We start from the raw sequence: 20,979 nt of genomic DNA on the forward strand, positions 1-20,979 counted from the left end.
AATTACCTTTCTAGTCTGAGACTCAAAATCTTCATCAGCTGCTTCAGATTTCTTAGACCTTTTCTTAGATTTTTTCTTAGATTTTTTGGGAGTACTAATTCTGGTGAATTTCATTCTGAAAAAAACCCAAAAAGATATTCACATTTATATGATTATAATGTGTAAGAATTTCAATTAAATACAGAAAGGAATCAACTAGGGCTCTAATTTCTGGACAGTTCTGAAACAGAAAACGAAAAAAGACACCCCCCATTAGTTTCAAACTACTGATTCAAAAGTAAGCCAAACTCAATGTTAAACCCTTAGAAAACATAAAGTTTCATTTTATAAATCATAAGCTTTCTAGAAAATTAGCCCCTAAGATCAGCCAGAACCAACATGCAAGTACATGGTGAGTTGGCCAAAAAGTTCATTCAGGTTTCCCGAAGCATCTTATGGAAAGACCTGAACAAACTTTCTGGCCAACCCAATACCTCACAGTATATGGCTCAGCTTACCTAAAAAAGTTCTATGGTTTATTTTTAATCTTATGTTTGTTAAATGCACAGAATTCATATTTGGAGGGTATTTCTCCAGGAATTAACAACTATGATAATTAAGAGCTTAAAACTCATCTAAAATACATCTAGAATTCTTCTGAAATCATGCCTGACTTTAAATTAAATATGGAAAATAAGCAACATTTTTGAAACCCTGTTTTCTTTTTCTTATAAATCAGCCATGTTCTAGAAAAAAAAAAAACAATTCTTCAGTGCTTGACATATTTTCCTTCACATCTAAGAATACATGCAGAATATTTAGAACTTGAGAACAAAACAAAACTTTACCTAATAGGACTCTCTGAATCAGAGGATACTGTTATTAATTCCGCTGTATATAAGCTATGCTTCCCTGATAAGTTCGCTGCTTTTGGAGTAGAAGCTTTTACTGGACTATCGTCTTGTGCGTCTTCAGAATCAGTACCTCTAATGATTACTGTAGCAGGTGTGCTGCTACTTCTTACAGATCTTCTGCTTGGTTTCGGTGTAGAAACATATACCAAGCTGTCTTCAGTCTCAGCTTTAGAGTGTATAACCTTATCCTTAACTGGTATGCCGGTTTTTCTTGAAGACTTATTGTTACATGGAGAGGAAATTTTTAGAGGGTCATCATCTGCTGTACCTTCACAAACAAGGTTTTTGCTGTTAAGTAATGTGCTGTTTTTGAAAACTTCTGTTTTCTTTTGTCTTAAACTCATTCTAAGCCTGTTTTGATTTTGTTTCTCTTTAAATGAAAAAGCTGATTCTTTCTCTTGAGTATTTCTCTCTCTATTTTCACCTGGAATAGCACCAGTATCTAAGATTTTTTTATTCTTTTTCTTCAGCTTTTTACTTTTCTCCTTAGGAAAACCTCCTTTATCAGCATGTGTCTGTGAATTGCCATTATTTGAAATCATTTGGATATTAGGATTTTCCATGATTTTTTTAGAATTATTGTCTCTTCCTTCCTCATTTAAAGATTTTTCATTGAGCTCTTTCTGCTTATCAGAAGATTTTTTGACTCCATTTTTAAGTGCATCTGATGTTGGCTGCCTAAATGCTTTCATAAACTGCTGTCTTTCTTCTAGAGTGCATTTTGGTTTCACAGCTTCAGAACTTCCAGCTTCCAACACTGCCAATTCTAGTTCTTCCTCATGTATAACGACGTTAGATTTTCTTTTCTGAATCGTCTGTTCATTCTCAGGATCAGACAGACTATTTTCCATTTCCACCTGCTTTTGTTTCAAGAAAATTGAGGGTATTTTCCCTGTCTTTTTTGGGGGGATGGGGTGAACTTGTGCAAGAACAGTGACTGTCTTAAAGCGGACCTGTTGGGAAATTTCATAGGTTTCTGGGTCAGTCATACAACCACTTTTGACTGTATCATCAACAGTTTCAGAAGGAATACAAATAGACACTGTAGAGTCTGGTGCCTGTTCCACTTCACTTTCGTTGTGACTTTTTAAAAATTCCTCATATGAGACAGTTATTGTACTATCATTTAACTGGGCTGTTTTAGTTATATTATCTCTAGATTCTGCATCATTTGCAGTATTTTCAATTTCATTAGTTAGGGAAGGCATTATCTGTTTACTATCATTACCATCTCTTTTAAGGAGATTTAGTTCCTCTGCTAAGGGTAAACTTTCAGATAGATCTATTACCTCTCTGTGCTTCCTTTTCCTCAATTTTCTGCGATCATTTTTTGAGGCCCCTTGTTTAGGACTTACTTTCCTAGAACTTTTTTTGGAGGTCATAGTTTTTGATTGTTTTTTGGTATCTTGAATACTTTCTGCAAGTACCTCGACATGTTTCTTATAGAGTAAAGCAGAAGTACTACTTTCCACAAAATTGTTACTTAAACTGGAGTCTTCCTTGCTATCATCACTGTTAATTTCAACTGGAGATTCATTTTCAGTTTTAGTATGACTTAGTTGATGAGATAAATTAAGTCTCTTTCCTCTCTTCTTATTCTCTGTATTTGAGGACATGTCCAAAGGTGTTTTACAGTCTTTGTCACTGTCAGCAGGCAATGGTGTGGATGACTTTATCTTGTACTTTTTTGCTGTCTGAGTTTTCTCATTTGTGGGTGAAGTCTTTCTAAAATAATCCAGAATATTACTGGATTTTGGTGGAGAGAAAACCCTGTCTCCAGTCTTCCCCATTGGTGATAAATATTTGGTGATTGTTTTGCAAGAAGTTCTGTCATCGTCTTTCCTTCGCTTCTTGCTTGCCTATCAATTTAAAAGAAGAAAAGAAGCACTTATTTCAAGCAACATAAATTTTAAACATGGATCTATTATTTTATGTAATGCGATAAAAAAAGGAAGGCTCCCTTAGTAGATAAACATTACATATTAGGAAGAAAAGAGCTTTAAAGTTAAACCTACATTCAAATCTCAATGTCACATCAAGTTATACAATTATAATTTGCGTTCTTTACTATATGTATTATACATCAATAAAAAGTTTCAAGGCCCCCTATGCTTGTGTACAAATGTGTTCGTTACTGTTAGCCTCTGTTTACTCTATAACCTTTGAATAGTACCATCCACCCCACAGAATTTGTAATGAAGATATTACATACAAACATGTGAAGTCTGATGCATGCTAGGAACTCTATAAATATTATTTCCATTCCCTTTATACTGTTTTAGTTAAAAATAAACAAATTATTCTAACTATTTCCAAGAAACAGGTACATGGTGAACAAGCCTAGGATCCCAAAATTTACTAATTAAATAAAAATTATAGTGGACATTTACTACAAATAAAACAAATAAGACTTTTCAGTGTTTTAGTATGCTATTAAGAGTTACCGCCTGCCTCTTACACTATTTAGTACCCTTAAAAAAAAGCTCCATCAACTTTATTTTTAATTTCCCTCAGTTCATTTGTTAGAAAAAACTTGCCAGAAGAACAAGAAAACCTTTTTTTTTTTTTGAAGATAAGTAACAAAGGAATTATACGTCTAGAAAATTAAAATGGATTATAAGGCTATCATGATTAAAAGCATAGCACTGATGCATGAATAGGCAGGCAACTTAATAGAACCGATTAGAAAACCAGAAAGAGACATAAGTGTGTATTTAAGAATTTGGTATATGATAATAGTAGCACTCAAGTTAGTGGACAAAGAAGTAGTTAATAAATAGTACTGGGACAAATTTTAACCCTCTGGATAAATATGAGACAAAGTAAATTACAAACAGATTAAAATTTTACATCTTAAAATGAAATGATAAATGTACTAGAAGAAAATGCTAATGAGTTGTTAGTATTATTATTATCGTGAGCTCGTATCAGAGGCACAATACCATAGGCTCTGGAGTCAGGCAGATCTAAGTTCAAGTGCTGGCTTTGACATCTACTAGTGTGGGACCTTAAGCAAATTACTGTTAATTTTCTAACTTAACTTTTTCTAACCCAACTTACTTTTAATTACTTCTTAGCCTTCTCTCATCTGTAGAATACAGATAATAACACCTCATCACAGGGTTGATATTAAGTAAAATAATGTGTATAAGGTCCTTACCCTTAAAATACTAAACAGTAAGTATCATTACTGTGAAATAGCCCTCTAAGCAGGGCACCAAACGCAGAAAGTGTAATGAAAAGACTGGAAAACTAAGCAAACAAAAAGCAAGAACTGTGTAATTCAAGTATCAAAAGTCCTTCTTCACACCTGAGACAAGCAGAGCAACTGCCTTTTCAGCAAAGTATCAGCATAACATCTATTAGCAAGCAGACAAAAGTACTCAATTCTAAAAAGTAAGGAAGAGTCGCAGCGAAATAAGTGAATATACATCTTGGCTCACTTCGAAGACATCTGTTTGCATACTTCAGTTAGAATGCGAGCTTGAAATGAAAAGGTGTAAAAGTATAGCAACCGTCTACTTTTAGATGCTACTCCACTACTTCATGGCATTAGAATCTCTTAACAACAACTGCTTAGTACATTTCACTGAAACTTGATGAACACAGAAGAATAACAGCATGCCAAGCTGGGACTTATAACTGCAGTATCTTAAGCCCTAGAACAATGAGATAGTGATTTTTAAATGAAGTACCTTTTTTGATTCCTGTAGTGACAATCTAAGCGGTATTCCTAGAGCAGATGATTGGGTGGACAGGTAGAACTTAAAGATTCTTTTTAACGCGAAAGTTCTATGATTTCTTATCATGAACCCCAGACTTGACCCTGGGATCCTCCATAACATTTCACAAGTCCAAAACATCAAGTTCCAGAAACATTTCAGGATCTGGGAACTAGTCCTTTACTAGGCATCTTAAGGTCCCCGCAAACATCTCACAATCCCAATGTTTCTAGGGACCTATCACATCTTTAAGAAACGACACACCCCAGCAATTGTTCCACAGAATGTCAGGTTCTGGGGCCTCACCAGATCCCTCCTTTCCCCTCATAGATCCTAAGTCAGGATCACCTTTCACCCACACTCAACATTCGGAGATATTCAAGCTCACCTCATTCCCGTAGTCTTTCACCGGAGGGGGAGCAGCTGCCGCCGCCATGGCCAAGACCCCCACCATGCTCCCTGCTTCCCGGAATCCCGGTTCCTAGGACCTTCCGCGGCCCGGCCCGGCCTGTCGGGAGGCCATGGAGGCGGCCGGCTCCAGCAGGAGCGAGGAGCTGGGCCGCGGGGTCCGCCTCGGACTCCCCCGCGCCCACTGCCCGGGGTGGTCGCAGAGGCTGGGCCCAGCTCAACCAAGCAGAACGCGGGAAGAGGCGGTGAGAAAGCGCGGGCAGCGAAGACCCTCGGGCGCGGTCGGTGAGCGCGGGGTGCCCCTGAGGCCGGCGCTCCAGTTCTGAGTGATCGGGACTGGGGCTCCCGCGGGGAAAGCAGGCCGAACAAAAATCCTACCCGCGGGCTTCGGAGGGAGTTCTTGTCAATTGGGTTTTCGCGCCGTCCGGAGTGCAGGGGGCGGAGTTTAGATTGCTTCCGGAGGCTGCGCGGACAGTGAGCCGAGAGGGCCAAAATGCTTCTTCGGCAAGCCTGCAGGAGGCGGATTGCTTTACCATGAATCTAAAAGTAGCGGGGACTTCGGAGATTCAAACTTCTAACGTCCAGTTTCACTGATGAGGATATGATTTGACTAAGTCCGTTGGTGGCAGAATTAGAACCCCACACTTTTGACGCCCCAGACTAGCCCCTATTTAAAAGTGGAAAATCGAAAAATACAGAAAAGGGAATAACAATTGATTACACTCCTCCCACATGGAATAAAATGTTATTTTGGCAAGCGTCCTACCTAGAGACCCCCACTTGGGGTCCGAGATTTCGACTTTTTACCCCTAATTGAGCTCAGGAGGCATTTCTTCCCGTGGATTTCGTCCTCCCGAGCAGCTAGGAGCCCAAGGTCGTCGCCTCAGCTGGCTGGCGTGTGTTCGAGTTGTTGCTGGGTACCAGTAGTTTGCTAGTTTGTAGTGAAGACAATCTCATACATTATTTGCATTGTTTTCATAGATATGTTTAGCTTTACTTTTTTTTTTTTTACATTGCACTTGCAATATAGAGAGTATGTTTATTTTGTCTGAGTGCTAGTTTTAACTACACGGTATGTAAGAGCCGAAACAAGTCATGTAAATACACCTGTCAAATAGTAACGGGAAGCCACCTTGTTCGGTCGGGTTATGCAAACTGATTTTAACTGTTGACGTAATTGTGTCTATCTTTATGGTATTTGCTATTGTCTGGACAACATAAAGGGTACAAATTTCTCCAATGAAATTAGTGGTAATTACTTTCTCCTTGAAAATTATTAACCCCGGATAAGGTTTTTCAGGAAGGGAGACTGCACTTCTAAATATAAACTGTTTTGTTGTTTCGGTTTCGTTTGTTTGTAACTCACGTAGTGTAAGAACGCTGAGCAAGGAGAATGACGGCGAAGAGGAGGAGAAGATGGAAGAGCAAGAGCATGGAGGAGGAGGAGAAGGAGGAGAAATCAATAAGAAAATTACAGAAAAAACTGAAAGTCTTTTTGACTTTCACCCCCTAACTCGGTCTCTTCCTCTTAGCCCCAATGGCAGCCAGTATTACCTATTTGGTGGATAGCATTGCAGCCTTTCTTAATACTTTTACATACATATACGTATCCGTAGAAAAATCTTTAGTTTCGTTTTTCTTTACATAAAAGGTAACAATGTAAATATCACTCAGCAATTTGTTTCTTTCATCATTGTCTTCAAGAGCTATACAGGTCGATCTGATTCGCTCCCTTTCATTCCTGAGCATTCCACCCAATTATGCACAACATATTATTTATCCATTTCCTTAGTGATGATCACTTAAATTGTCTTCAATTTTCTGTTAGTCAAACAATGAGTCAGCGAACATTCTTGTCTCCTTGAACACAAATGGTGCTTTTCCAGGATACACACCTAAGCGTGGAATTGCTGGGTTATAAGGTATGTCTCTAGCGCTTTTTATTCTTCTAAAAAACTAAGCATTTAAAACGTGTTGAGGGTTTCCCTGGTGGCGCAGTGGTTGAGAATCTGCCTGCCAATGCAGGGGACACGGGTTCAATCCCTGGTCTTCTAGCACTATAAATATCTGCTTATCTTTAAATATTTCAATATCTTTGCACAGCTTTTATTAAAAATTATATATATATATTTTTAAAATTTATTTTTGGCTGTGTTGGGTCTTCGTTTCTGTGCAAGGGCTTTCTCTAGTTGTGGCAAGCGGGGGCCACTCTTCATCGCGGAGCGCGGGCCTCTCACTATCGCGGCCTCTCTTGTTGCGGAGCACAGGCTCCAGATGCGCAGGCTCAGTAGTTGTGGCTCAGGGGCCTAGTTGCTCTGCGGCATGTGGGATCTTCCCAGACCAGAGCTTGAACCTATATCCCCTGCATTGGCAGGCAGATTCTCAACCACTGCGCCACCAGGGAAGCCCTACACAGCTTTTTTTTTTTTTTTTTTTTTTTAATAAATTTATTTATTTTATTTATTTATTTTTGGCTGTGTTGGGTCTTCCTTGCTGCGCACTGGCTTTCTCTAATTGCGGCGAGCGGGGGCTACTCTTAGTTGCGGTGCGTGGGCTTCTCATTGTGGTGGCTTCTCTTATTGCGGAGCACTGGCTCTAGGCACGTGGGCTTCAGTAGTTGCAGCACGCTGGCTCAGTAGTTGTGGCTCCTGGGCTCTAGAGCACAAGCTCAGTAGTTGTGGTTCACGGGCTTAGTTGCTCCGCAGCATGTGGTATCTTCCTGGACCAGGGCCTGAACCCGTGTCCCCTGCATTGGCAGGCGGATTCTCAACCACTGCTCCACCAGGGAAGCCCTAAATAGCTATTTCTTGATCTAACAATTTTAAACAGTATTCATTAAAGTCCTGTTATGGTGGTTAATTCTCTTGTAACACCACCCTCCATACTTTCTCTCCTCCCACATTCCCAATATAGTTATATTATAAAGACTTGTACACTTGTACACAAATGTTGATAGCAGCTTTATTTGTAATAGTAAAAAACTTGGAACAACCTATCAACAGGTACATTAACAAACACATCCATACCATGGAATACTACTCAGCAATAAAAAGAAATGAACTATCAATACATGAAACAACATGGATGAAAAAAGAGTATATATTGCACGATTCCATTTATTTAAAATTTGAGAAAAATGCAAATTAATCTGTAATTACAGAAAGCAGATCATCATTGCCTGTGTTCAGGGGTTGAAGGAGGGATAGATTACAAAGGAATGGGTTACATGGAAACTTTGGGGAGTGATGGAAATGTTCATTATCTTGGTTATGGTGATGGTTCCACAGGTATCTACTGATGCAAAAGTTCATCACATCTTATACTCTAAATATATGCAGTTTATTGCAAATCAGTTATACTCAATAAAGCTGTTTAAAAAATGGTTCAAGCTGATTGAAGGTTTTTAGCATAGGTGGGACTCACTAGTGGGTTCTACTGTAGGATGATCAGGAGATTTTCATTGGGGAACTTCCTAATGTTAATAGGTGGAGGTCTTTTCTCTGGACCACTTGGTTTCTCCTCCAATCTATTTAGGGGCAGAGGTGTTTATATCTCATGCAGTTTTGTGGAAGCAATAGGGAGGCGTCACCTAAATGCATGGAATAGGGCAATGGACCTAAAATATCTAACTCTAATATTAACCGATGTCTCCCCTTTTCAGTCCCATACCTCAATCTCATGTGCTGTGTTATTGATCCTTCCATCCATTCCATAAATACAAATGAGTGCCTGATATGTGCCAGCTATGAACAAAGCAGCTGTGAACGAAACAGACAAAAATGCCTATCCTTTTAGAATTTATATTCTGGTTGGAAGAGACGTAATAAAAATGATCCATAAGTAAAGTATATGGTAAGACAGGGCTAAATGCTGAGGAGAAAATAATGCAGGAAGTAGGATAAGGAAAGGAATGTCAGAATAGGGGCTGTGATTTCTTTTGTGACTAAAATTTTTGAAAGGATATATAGCATGAGTTTCTCAGGAGTCTTCGGGAAGAGTTAGCCCAGTTCTGAATGGTTCATCCTCTGCAGTTTAGGTTGTAATTTCCTGCAGTTGTCTTGGGCAATTACTACTCCTCCACTTTCCATCTTCCAAAAATTTATGGAACTCTCTAGTGCTCTTTTGTGTTCTCTACTGTTCCATTTGTCCCTAATCCATTTTTTTTTCCTAATCCAGTTTTAAATTCCTTAATTGTTATTTTGATGGGGTTTTGGAAGGGAAAGGAGAGAAGCACCTGTGGCCAAGCCGAGAAAAGCCTTAAGACTCAGTTTAGGGTTTACCTTGTTCAAGAAACTTTTCCTGATACCTTCTTCCTTCCACTTTACCTTAGGCTGAATTAGGTGGCCGTCTCTGTGCATCTACTCATTGCACTCAATATATCAGAATATAAATTCCTGCTTATGTGTGAGTGATCCCCCTATTGGACTATGAAGGCAAGTCCTAGGTCTCATTCCTGATTTGATTCCCAGCACCTAAGCACAGAGCCAGACGCATACCTTGTACTCTTTAAATATTTTGTAAATAAATGTGTGCTTTTACCTGGCCATACTATTCAGCCTTTGCATGAGTCCTGTGAGAAAGACATTTACATTATTGTCGATTTATAGAAATGTAGCTCACACATGTTTCCAAAGTTACAATGTTTAGCCAAGTCTCCTAACTTAAACTTCAGTGCATTTTTAAAAAAATTAATTAATTAATTTATTTAATTTTGTCTGCGTTGGGTCTTTGTTGCTGTGTTCAGGCTTTCTTTAGTTGTGGCGAGCGGGGGCTACTCTTCATTGCGGTGCGCAGGCATCCCATTGCGGTGGCTTCTCTTGCTGTGGAGCACGGGCTCTAGGCGCACAGGCTTCAGTAGTTGTGGCACGTGGGCTCAGTAGTTGTGGCTCACGGTCTCTAGAGTGCAGGCTCAGTAGTTGTGGCACACGGTCTTAGTTGCTACACAGCATGTGGGATCTTCCCGGACTAGGGCTCGAACCCGTGTCCCCTGCATTGGCAAGCGGATTCCCAACCACTGTACCATCAGGGAAGCCCGGCAATTACATTCTTATCATAAATAAATCAATTAGCAAGTCCTCTGTTTCTTGTAGCACGAGGAGTCTGTGCCTCTGAATCTGCTCACCTCTGGGTACTCTTGAAAAGTCAGTGCTAGACTAATGTGGTGACACGGAGATTAAAAACTCTGTAAAGGGCTTCCCTGGTGGCGCAGTGGTTGAGAATCTGCCTGCCAATGCAGGGGACACAGGTTCGAGCCCTGGTCTGGGAGGATCCCACATGCCGCGGAGCAGCTAGGCCCGTGAGCCACAATTACTGAGCTTGCGCGTCTGGAGCCTGTGCTCCGCAACAAGAGAGGCCGCAATAGTGAGAGGCCCGCGCTCCGCGATGAAGAGTGGCCCCCGCTTGCCACAACTAGAGAAAGCCCTCGCACAGAAACAAAGACCCAACACAGCCATAAATAAAACAGATAAATAAATAAATAAATAAATAAATTTAAAAAAAACACAAAAAACAGAAAATTCTGTAAAGCCCTGTCTGATGGCCTGCTGGCTTCTGTCATCACCACATCTAGATCAATCTTCCTCTCTGTTATTGACCAGAGCATTTATTCTTCAGAAACTTATGCTCTAAAATTAAAAAAAATAAAAAAATTTCGAGCCTGGGGGCGCAGTTTTACAGCTTTTCTTCAGTTTTCTTCGTGTTATTTTTGTGGGTAGTGTGGATATATTACACATTTCCTGCCTCCCATCAGTTAGTAGGTCAAGGAAATAAAGTTGAATGAGACTAAGATTGGTAGCTTGTCTTTATGGAAGTTTTCCTTTTAATTTTTTTTTTTTGAATTTCACTTAGTAAAGCTCTCTGGAGTGGGAGCCAATTCTGTTCAATTAGCTTTAGAGAGCACACAGAACATACCATGTTCAAGAACAATTAATAAATCCTGTTATTTACTGACTCAATGTGTGTCCAAACTCTCCTGTTCCCTTGAACCATTTGCCTATCTTTCCCCCTGCTTTCACTGTCAAAACTCCATAAAAGGGTTTCCCTGGTGGCACAGTGATTAAGAATCACCTGCCAATGCAGGGGACACGGGTTCGAGCCCTGGTCTGGGAAGATCCCACATGTCGCGGAGCAAATAAGCCCGTGCGCCACAACTACTGAGCCTGCGCTCTAGAGCCCGCAAGCCACAACTACTGAGCCCGCGTGCTGCAACTACTGAAGCCCGGGTGCCTAGAGCCCATGCTCCTCAACAAGAGAAGCCACCACAATAAGAAGCCCGTGCACCGCAACGAAGAGAAGTCCCCACTCGCCGCAACTAGAGAAAGCCCGCACGCAGCAACGAAGACTCAACACAGCCAAAAATAAATAAATTTTTTAAAAAAACAAACAAAAAACCCAAAAACTCCATAAAAGCCAACATCCTAATTCAAGTCTCCATCATATCATAACTAGACTAACGCTATTTAGTTTTGCCTATTTACTCCGCTCTAGTTATCTCATGCATATTCATTTCACTGAACAAATATTTATTGAGAATTTACAACAGTATGCCAACCCCTGCCTTACCTTAAGACAAACCCAAGTCCCACCTCTCTATCATTTATCTTCCTAAAACATTGTTTTGCAAATGTCACTGCACATGCAAAAATCTTTAATGTCTATTCATTAAAGTCAAAGCTTCTTAACCTGAACTCCATGGCCCTTACTTTTCTCTTAACTTCATCTCCCAATATATTATTCAGTCCTTCCTCTCCAGTCAAAGTGGTCTGCTCCTCCTTCCTTACACAATCCATTTATATTCCTGTCTGCAAGTCCTTATACCCTTTCCTTAGTTTAATCCTACCTGGGGTGCCTTTACTTACTCCTTTTTGTTTAGTTAATGCCTTGATTCATTCCACAGGTATTTGTTGAGAATCTACTGAGTGCCTTGCTACTTCAGGATAAAGATAATCTCCCATTTTCTCCAGAAAAGCCTTCATTTTCTAAACTTCTCTAATTTCCAGTGTCATTTACTTAGCACCAAACAATGTGGTAGAAAGAGCTTTAGTCTGGCCCAGGAAAACTGGAATCTAGCCTCTAGCACAGATTCATTGTGTAACCTTGAGACAATCAGTGTTCTGTTTTTGTTTTCTGGGGAGGCAACTCTACCAAACTCAGCCAGGGGTCAGCAAACTATGGCCAGAGGGGAGAAGGGGGGAGGGATAAATTGGGAGATTGGGATTGACATATACACACTACGATATACAAAACAGATAACTAGTAAGGACCTACTGTATAGCACAGGGAACTCTACTCAATACACTGTAATGGCCTACATGGAAAAGAATCTAAAAAAGAGTGGATATAGGTATATGTATAACTGATTCACTTTGCTGTACACCTGAAACTAACACAACATTTTAAATCAACTATACTCCAGTAAAAATTTAAAAAAAACAGAAAACAAAAAACTATGGCCAGGGCCACATCTGACCCACCACCTGTTTTTGTATGGCCCCTGAACGAAGAATGGTTTTTACCTTTTTAAGTAGTTGAAAAAAGATGCAAAGAATATTTTGTGACATGTGACAATTACGTGACATTCAAATTTGTGTCCATAAGTTTTATTATCTCATGGTCACGCCCATTTACTCACTATATTGCAACAGAGGTCTTATGGCCCGCCGAGCTCCACATTTTCAATTACCTGGCCCACACAGGAAAGTTTGATAACATCCGTCTTGCAATTCTGCCAGGATTGAGGTACCTACCGCCGGCCCACGCTTAGGCCTCTGTCTTGGCTCCCTCATTAGACTACGAGCTTCTGGGTGATGGGGCTTTTGTCTGATCCTTGTGAGCGTGGTGCCTGATTCACAGTAACCTCCTAAAACACTGGCCACTGCACGGATGCTCCTTTACTAGGGAGGCAGGACAATGATGATTCAAGACCCATCCGGGTTGAAATCCCAACGGCTTGAAATCCCGACGGCTTGAGAAAGTTAATTCTCCTCTGTGTCCCACCGTTTTCTCCTCTGTGGAATAGAGGTGCAAGGAGGCCTGGTAGTGAGGCCAGAATAAGGTAAGATGCGGGAAGCACTTCGCGAGGTGTAGTCATTAATCTTTCCCTGGCTCCACGCGTGCCCCGAGGAAGCATCACTGGCAGGTGCCGCGCGGGAGCTGAGCTGAGACCAGCTGGGCCTGCAGCGCGGGAGGAGCTGGGCCCCGGACGCTAGTTGAGCGCTGCTGTCAATCAAGGCCGCCGTGGGGCGGGGCGGGGCGGTGCTTCCGCCTGCGCGTGGCCGCTCGGGGCCGCTCGGCGGCGCCCGGGACAGTCGGGAACCGCGCCCGCAGCCGTCGGCCGCGCGGCCGGACGAGGGGGCGATGGAGCTGGAGCCCGAGCTGCTGCTGCAGGAGGCCCGCGAGAGCGTGGAGGCGGCGCAGAGCTACCGGCGGGAGCTAGGCCAGAGGCTGCAGGGGCTGCGGGAGGCGCGGAGGCAGGTCGGAGGGCCGCGCCCGCAGGGGCGCTGTGGGCCCGGGGGAGGGTGCGGGGTGCCCGGAGATGGGCGAGGGCACGGAGGGCTGCGAGGGGCGGGAGTGCCCGGAAACTCTGAAGGGAGGAGGGAAGCGTCTCTGAAGGTTCGGGAGACCTGGCAGGGTCTGGGAAGGGGGAGGTGGGTTTGCGGGGAGGCGGGGGAGGGGGACGGGGGGGTCTTAAGAGGAAGGGGCAAATTTGGGGGATCGAGGGAGAGTGTGAGGAGCGTTCCCTAAGCTGTGTGGGGCGGTGTCGGGGATGCGATGGGGTCCGAGGTTGGGGGGAGTGAGGGACCGGAGCAAAAACCGAGGGCGTCACAGAGGGTAGTAAAGATTGAGAGAGTTGGGGGAGGTGGAGATTCTTTGGAAAACCTACCTTGTGGATGGAGAGCGGTTTTAGAGAGCGTGAGGAAAATGTGTAGCAGTGACTTGGGGAGAGCTCAAAGTGGAGGCGGAATGGACAGTGGAAGGGATGGACTAAGGAGAGACAGAGGAGTGGAGAAGTAGTAACGTTAACACTAAATGAATGGAATTGGTGTCAGAGTAGTACTTAGTATCTCATATGATCCTGAACGCATTAAAAAATCATGTAGCGGGATCCCATTATAGAGAGTTTGGATTTTAAGGTGAAGCTATGTTGGAAGGGCAAAAGAAGGAAAATGAAGCCCCTGGGGGATGGGATACAAAAGTGTAGGGAAATGGAAAAACAGATTTAAAGAGAGAAGTGTTGAAAGGAGAAGCTAAATATACTTTCAAGTGAGGGCAGTTATCTGCTCCATGGGGACCTGGTTATCAAAGATAAAGGAATGCCACATGGTTTCTCTGCGCCCTGGAACATATACAGAAAAAGATATAACCCACTGCCAATGTGCAGGAGGACAGATAATCCTCAAGCTACTATTAATTCAGGTGCTTAATAAGTGCTTTTTGAGTCAGTGGGATTCCGTCTGAGTGGAATCATTTGAGTGAGTGGGATTTTTCAACATCACATTTGTTATTAATATATATTGTCATCCTAGTAACTCCCTTGCTGCATAGAATCTGAAAATTACAACTGGTAGAATAGTGCTGTGATAACAGTGCCTTTGGATATTCTCATCATTCAGGATACTCAACATGCTTTAGGTTTTATACATTTAAAAATTCTTGTAGATTTTAAATGTAGGCCAGGCATCTTTTGTAGTTTAGTAGCAAATCTGGGAGCAAGATCTAGATATGGTGATCCTGATTTGACGAATGCTTTTTAAGGCCTTCCAATGTATTCATTTTGATTTCCACTTGAAAACATCTGCATTATTCCTTCTGCTGTTTTGAAATAGAGGTTCTAAATCTAGGGCATACTTAAAAAGAGATTAAAGTATCTCTTATTATGTGATTAACGTTGCAGCCAATTAAGACGTTTTATATATGAATGAGACTATTGTTTAACTGCATCAAGGATTAAGAAACAGAGTTGATACTAAATGAATGAGCTTAGCACCTGGGAGAAGTAGTGATTACTTTCTCGTGTGATATTGAACACATTAAAACAATTTAGTATGATCTCATCCTGAATGGTTTAGTATTGTTTCCAAACCTACATTCTTTTAAATTCTATGTCCAAAAATTTAAAGACAGAACATACTTTCCTATAACTTAGTGGAGTTTGGTATGGGGTTTTGTTTTGTTTCTGAGGACCATTGTCTTGTGCTTGAAACAGAAAACACTAAGAGAACATCCATTAGCTTAGGTTCCTAATGACATTGCCTTCGGACTAGACTGAGTAATGTCATACTGTTGTGAACTGAAATGTGTTTTGTGCCGGTGCCAGTTACAACAGCTTCTAGTTCTAAAAGCTTTAATTCTTCCTCAAAGCTAATTCTAGTGGGTTGTACACGTTTGGGTTTGTAGAATAAGTCCTCTGTCAACTTGCATTTTAAGGAAGGTCAGTGTTACAGAAATGTTATCAAAATAAGCAGCTGCTTTTGTTTAGTGGTTAGGATATTTTTAGGGTTCCAGTCATTTTCAGAATAACTACATAAAATATATGGCTTTTCAGTCAAAGATTTTGTATCAGGGAAGGATGAGAGAGCAGAGAGGAAAGATGCTCCCTTTGTGTATATTTTTTACTTGCCGATTTTGTTTCCTTTTGGCACAGGATTTTTAAAAAATTGATATGTAATTTACATACCATAAAATTCATACCTTAAAATGTACAATTCAGCAGTTTTTAGTGTATTTGCAAAGTTGTGCAGCCATCACCACTAATTCCAGAACATTTTCATCACCCCAAAAAGAAATCCCATACCTGTTAGCTGTCACCCTTCCAGCCCCTGATAACCACTAAACTACCTTCTGTCTCTATTTGGATTTGCCTATTTTGGACACGTCATATAAATGGAACCATACTGTCTGTGGCCCCTTGTGGCTGGCTTCTTTGACTTAGGCATAATGTTTTCAAGGTTCATCCATGAGGTAGCATGTAGCTGTACTTTAGTCCTTTTTGTGGCTGCATAATATTTGTTGTGTGGATATACCACCTTTTATTTCTCCATTCATCAACTGATAGATATTTGGGTTATTTTCACTTTTTGGCTCTTATGAATAATGTTGGTGTGAACATTCATGTACAAGTTTTCGTGTAGACATGTTTTCAGTTCTTTTAGTATATACTTAGGAATTGCTGGGTCGTGTGGTAACTCTTTGTTTAACCTTTTCAAGAACTCTTGGCATACTTTTTATCTTTGCTTTTGTTTCTCACCCTTTAAAAATCTCTCATGAAATTTGCCTCCTGTTAGGAAATCATGGCTACGGAAATTTAGAAGGAACAAGAATAACAGTCTTTTACTGTCAGTCTTTTAGTGTGAAAAACAACCGCCAGCATGTAGCAGTTTCTCTTCTTGTGGTTAAGTTTAAGCCCTACCCTCTGTCTTCAGAGAAAAGGAAGTTCTGTGTAGGAATGAAAGGTAGTCTGTAACTCTTACTGTTTGAATAAGTTAAAGGCTGGAGAGATGTTCGTTGTCTTCAGGAAATCAGATAATATTTACAGTCAGCCTGGCGTAACTGATGTTGAAATCATTAAGAATAGTTCTATATAGCTCCCTGGAATCCTTGGTATTAAGATGTAAATACCAAAGAAATTAACTCCGACCCTCCTTAAATACTCATTTGTTCATTTACTCAATAAATATGCACTGGGTGCATTCTGTGGGTCAGAGGTAATTCTAGGTCCTAGAAATCCGGTGGGTAGGGCAACAGAGCACTGCTGTCACAGATTTACTCTTTCCTCTGGTGGCTGGTCATTAACCTCTTCCGCCTAAAAGCAAAACAAATAGGAAAAATCTAAATTCTTGTGTATTCATTTTTAGATTTCAGTTCCATTGTGTTGTTCATCCCTTGTTGATTTCTACAGGTTGACTTTCCTGCTTGTTGTGAGTAGAGATAGCTGATCAGGATGTCACATAGTGATGTCAGCTGGCCAGTCAGATATGCCTCAAAGAGTGACACTAGTTTGACGATGTTGCCACTGTCCAGGACCTAGTCTTTAAGCTTTGCAGGTCCAGAAACTCCATGTTTGTACAGTATCAAAGGGGAATTAGTTTCAGGTACTGGAGGTGGCAGCAGTGAGAAATACCAATATTCTAGTCTGTGTACAGTTACAATTTACTCTAAAATGAACTGTTGGCCTTCATGTGCCTTTAATTAGTGTGATTCAGTGTCTCTAGGGGCGTTGACAAGAGCAAGTCTCTGCTCTTTCAGAGTAAAGGGCCAGATCCTGGTGCCTGATTAAGACACTGGTGAGGACCCTGCCCAGCTCTGGGCAGTGGTGTCCCTTTTATCGTTGCTACTACAAGTGTGGTCCACGACTGCAGCAGGGTCATCCTGACCTGAGAGCTTGTGAAGAATGCAGGAGTCAGGCCCCCCCTAGACCTGGTGAATCGTCATCAGGTGTGATGTGTATGCACATTAAAAATAGAGGCACAGTGCCTTAGAGGATACCATTAACTCTTCATCAGCTCTCTACCGATTTCTGTAGTTTATCCTGAACCATAGGTGTGTTGTTGTAAACTGCTGTGGTTTTTCCTCAAGATTAAAACGCTGTTTGAAATAGCATGGGTTTAGATAATTATACAGTGACAGACAAGTGAATAATGGACAATCTCAAGCCAACTCTTGTCCTAGCGTGTCTTAACATCTGTAATGTGACCATTTGTCTCTCATAGTATTTTTTTTAATTTATTTATTTTATTTATTTTTATTTTTGGCTGCGTTGGGTCTTCGTTGCTGCGCGGGCTTTCTCTAGTTGTGGCGAGCGGGGGCTACTCTTTGTAGCGGTGCGCGGGCTTCTCACTGCGGTGGCTTCTCTTATTGCGGAGCACAGGCTCTAGGTACATGGGCTTCGGTAGTTGCAGCACGCAGGCTCAGTAGTTGTGGCGCACGGGCTTAGTTGCTCCGCGGCATGTGGGATATTCCCGGATCAAGGCTTGAACCCTTGTATTGAACCCTGTATTGGCAGGCAGATTCTTAACCACTGTGCCACCAGGGAAGCCCTCTCATAGTATTTTGTTTTCAGTTTTTTAATAATTGATTTCAGATAATTTTTTGAAGATCTTATTAGGAACTTTGATATTCCTAATGTACAATACCAGGTTCTCCATAGATCATTATTCTCACAAGATTTGAAAACACGTAGCATACTAGTTAAAGACTGGAACAGATAGAGAACTCAGTTGGGGGAAAAAAGTTATTTCAGAAAACCAGGGCAGGAAGTCTTAGTAGCTCAGCAAAGAAAAGAAAGCTGTTATTGCTTCTTTTATCTCCCACTTCCCCTTCTGTTACCCGTTTCAAAACAGTCCAAAAAATCTGTTTGAAAATAATCTGTTACTGCAGTAGTACTTAAAATGTCCCTATTATAGTGTCCTAAGAAAAGGTTAAATCTAGAGCTGGGGAAAACCAAGAACAGATGAAATAATCTGAAAATCACCCATAATTCTATTCCTTACAGACAACCACTGTTAACATTTTGGTGTATCCGTCTAGACATATTATTTTGCCAAATTGAAAGACTACTGTATATGCAACTTTATATTTGTTTTCTTTTGGTTAACATTATATCATAAGCATTATGAAAAATTTCCCACGTACAGTCTAATTTTTAATGCAGAGGTGAATAGTCTATTACATAGATACTTATGGAGCATTTGTTGGTGGTAGGCTGAAAATGAATTGACTCAAATATGCCAAAATACCGGAAGCAAAGCTCTAGAAGCAACACTAAATAATCAACTACCAAGGGAAAAAAAAAGCTGCACATATATTTGTGTGCAAAAACCACATATTTATATTGGCTTTTCAGTCATCCTTTTTTAAGTCTTTTCACAAATTGTCTTTAAACACGACACTCTGAAAGCTGCTTGTTGAGTCCAAACCTCACTTGAAATGTAGGATATAAATGAGAATTTAAACAAGCATTCAGAATCTATAATGTTAACCTCAAATTAAAAAGTGTGTGAGTGTCACAGAGGAGCCCAGTTTCTCTCTGTGTAGAATTTTTTTTTTCAATATAGAGTGTAATGTAAATTTAAATTTGATAGAGAAGAACTGTTCTTATTACTAGAAACCTGGTAAATAATATGGCTAATTTGTGATCTAAAGCCAAACAAATGTAGGACAGACTTTTTTTAATTTTAATTTTTTTTTATTTTTATTTTTTTAAGAATTTCCCTTTTTTATCTTTTATTTATTTATTTATTTTTGGCTGTGTTGGGTCTTCGTTTCTGCACGCGGGCTTTCTCCAGTTGCGGCAAGCGGGGGTCACTCTTCATCGCGGTGCGCGGACCTCTCACTATCGCGGCCTCTCTTGTTGCGGAGCACAGGTTCCAGACCCGCAGGCTTAGTAGTTGTGGAACATGAGCCTAGTTGCTCCGCGGCATGTGGGATCTTCCCATAACAGGGCTCGAACCCGTGTCCCCTGCATTGGCAGGCAGATTCTCAACCGCTGCACCACCAGGGAAGCCCCTTTAATTTTAATTTTTAATTTTTTTTGGCCACACTGCATGACTTGTGGGATCTTAGTTCCCCAACCAGGGATCGAACCCGGGCCCCTGGGCCCTGGCAGTGAAAGCACCGAGTCCTAACCACTGGACCACCAGGGAATTCCTGGGACAGGCTTTTATTTTTGAGGGGTATCCATGAATCATTTATATTTGCAGTTATTTTACTGTTTTTGCATTTGCCCCTATTAGGTGTGAGACCTTGAGAAACTTAACTTTCCTGACGCCTCACTTCCCTATCTGTAGAATGCGGATAAGGATAGTACCTACTTTACTTGGCCAGTGTGGGAATTAAAATGAGAAATGTATTTAAAATGTTTAGCACGATGCCTGGGACATATGAACGGCTTAATAAATATTAGCCATAGAAATAATACCACCAAATAATATTATTATTCAAGGTGACCTCCCCTACTTCTCCAACTGGTAACTTATTCTTTAAGTGTCTCCTACTCTCTTTCCCAGCAGAATGACCTTTTTGAGCTCTGATGGCAGTTTGTGGCTGTCTCACTTACCTACATAAGGACTTAATACTTTTTACTATAGTTACGTGTGCATGCAACTGTCTCCTTTACTAGAATGACAGTTTTTTGAGGTCAGGATCATGCCTTATTCATCTTTATAACCCCAGCTCCTGGCACTAGACCTCAACAAATATAGAATGAATGCCTTTATGAATGTTGTGGGTGTGATTTTGCAGACATTCTTTTTAGATTGTTCGTAGTCTTGATTATAGGCACCCTGTTCACTAATGCAGATAATCAAGAATTAAACATTTGTTTTATCATGATTTGGTTGTTTGTCACTACATAATAAACCATGCCAAAGCATAATGGCTTAAAAGGCAACCATTTGCTTAGTATTCGGGGGATTAACCGGGGCTCAGTTGGGCAGTTTTGATTTTGCTGGCAGCTCTCATGTAATTGCAGTCAGATGGCAGCTGAGGCTGGAATGTTCAAGATAGAACATTTACTTACCTGTTTGGAGCCTTAAGTAGTAGCAGGACTCAGTTGGAATGCTGGCATGGCTGAGCCTGGATGCCAAGCTCTCTCTCTCCCTCCCACACTCTTCCTCCCACCCCTCTCACTCTCCTCCCCCTTCCACTTGTTCTCTCAAGAAAGATAGCCGTGCTTCCTTTTTTTTTTTTTTTTTTTTTAAATTAATTTATTTATTTTTGGCTGTGTTGGGTCTTCGTTGCTGCACGCGGGCTTTCTCTAGTTGTGTTGAGTGGGAGCTACTCTTCGTTGCGGTGCACGGGCTTCTCATTGCGGTGGCTTCTCTCATTGCGGAGCATGGGCTCTAGGCGCGTGGGCTTCAGTAGTTGTGGCTCGCGGGCTCTAGAGCACAGGCTCAGTACTTGTGGTGCACGGGCTTTGTTGCTCCATGGCATATGGGATCTTCCTGGACCAGGGCTTGAAC

The 20,979-nt window shown here is 41.2% G+C and overlaps 2 protein-coding genes and 1 long non-coding RNA gene across 5 annotated transcripts in view; 2 read left to right on the forward strand and 1 right to left on the reverse strand.

Moving 5' to 3' along the window:
* ATAD5 (ATPase family AAA domain containing 5) overlaps positions 1 to 5,451 on the reverse strand; it is a 42,216-nt gene extending 36,765 nt beyond the window's left edge. For 2 of the 3 annotated variants that reach the window (XM_082443676.1, XM_082443674.1), the window contains exons 1-3: positions 5,004 to 5,450; positions 828 to 2,752; positions 7 to 115 (exon numbers count right to left, since the gene is read on the reverse strand). In XM_082443676.1, the coding sequence (XP_082299802.1) occupies positions 7 to 115; positions 828 to 2,752; positions 5,004 to 5,069 (2,100 nt within the window). In that variant the 5' untranslated portion in view covers positions 5,070 to 5,450. Of the gene's footprint in view, positions 1 to 6; positions 116 to 827; positions 2,753 to 5,003 lie in introns of all 3 variants that reach the window. The other variant, XM_082443675.1, reaches the window with a different exon arrangement.
* A 419-nt stretch (positions 5,452 to 5,870) lies between these two features.
* Positions 5,871 to 6,644, forward strand: LOC309651267. Its single transcript, XR_014257989.1, has 2 exons — positions 5,871 to 5,940; positions 6,394 to 6,644. It is a non-coding gene; the product is annotated as an uncharacterized lncRNA (long non-coding RNA).
* Positions 6,645 to 13,283: 6,639 nt separating this feature from the next.
* Positions 13,284 to 20,979, forward strand: part of CRLF3 (cytokine receptor like factor 3) — a 37,501-nt gene continuing 29,805 nt past the window's right edge. Inside the window, exon 1 of the mRNA XM_082442302.1 lies at positions 13,284 to 13,495. Coding sequence (XP_082298428.1) covers positions 13,379 to 13,495 — 117 coding nt within the window. The 5' untranslated portion in view covers positions 13,284 to 13,378. The remainder of the gene's footprint in view (positions 13,496 to 20,979) is intronic.

The sequence above is a fragment of the Balaenoptera physalus genome (assembly GCF_965194825.1).
Source record: "Balaenoptera physalus genome assembly, chromosome: 20".
In the NCBI taxonomy this organism is placed as follows: domain Eukaryota; kingdom Metazoa; phylum Chordata; class Mammalia; order Artiodactyla; family Balaenopteridae; genus Balaenoptera; species Balaenoptera physalus.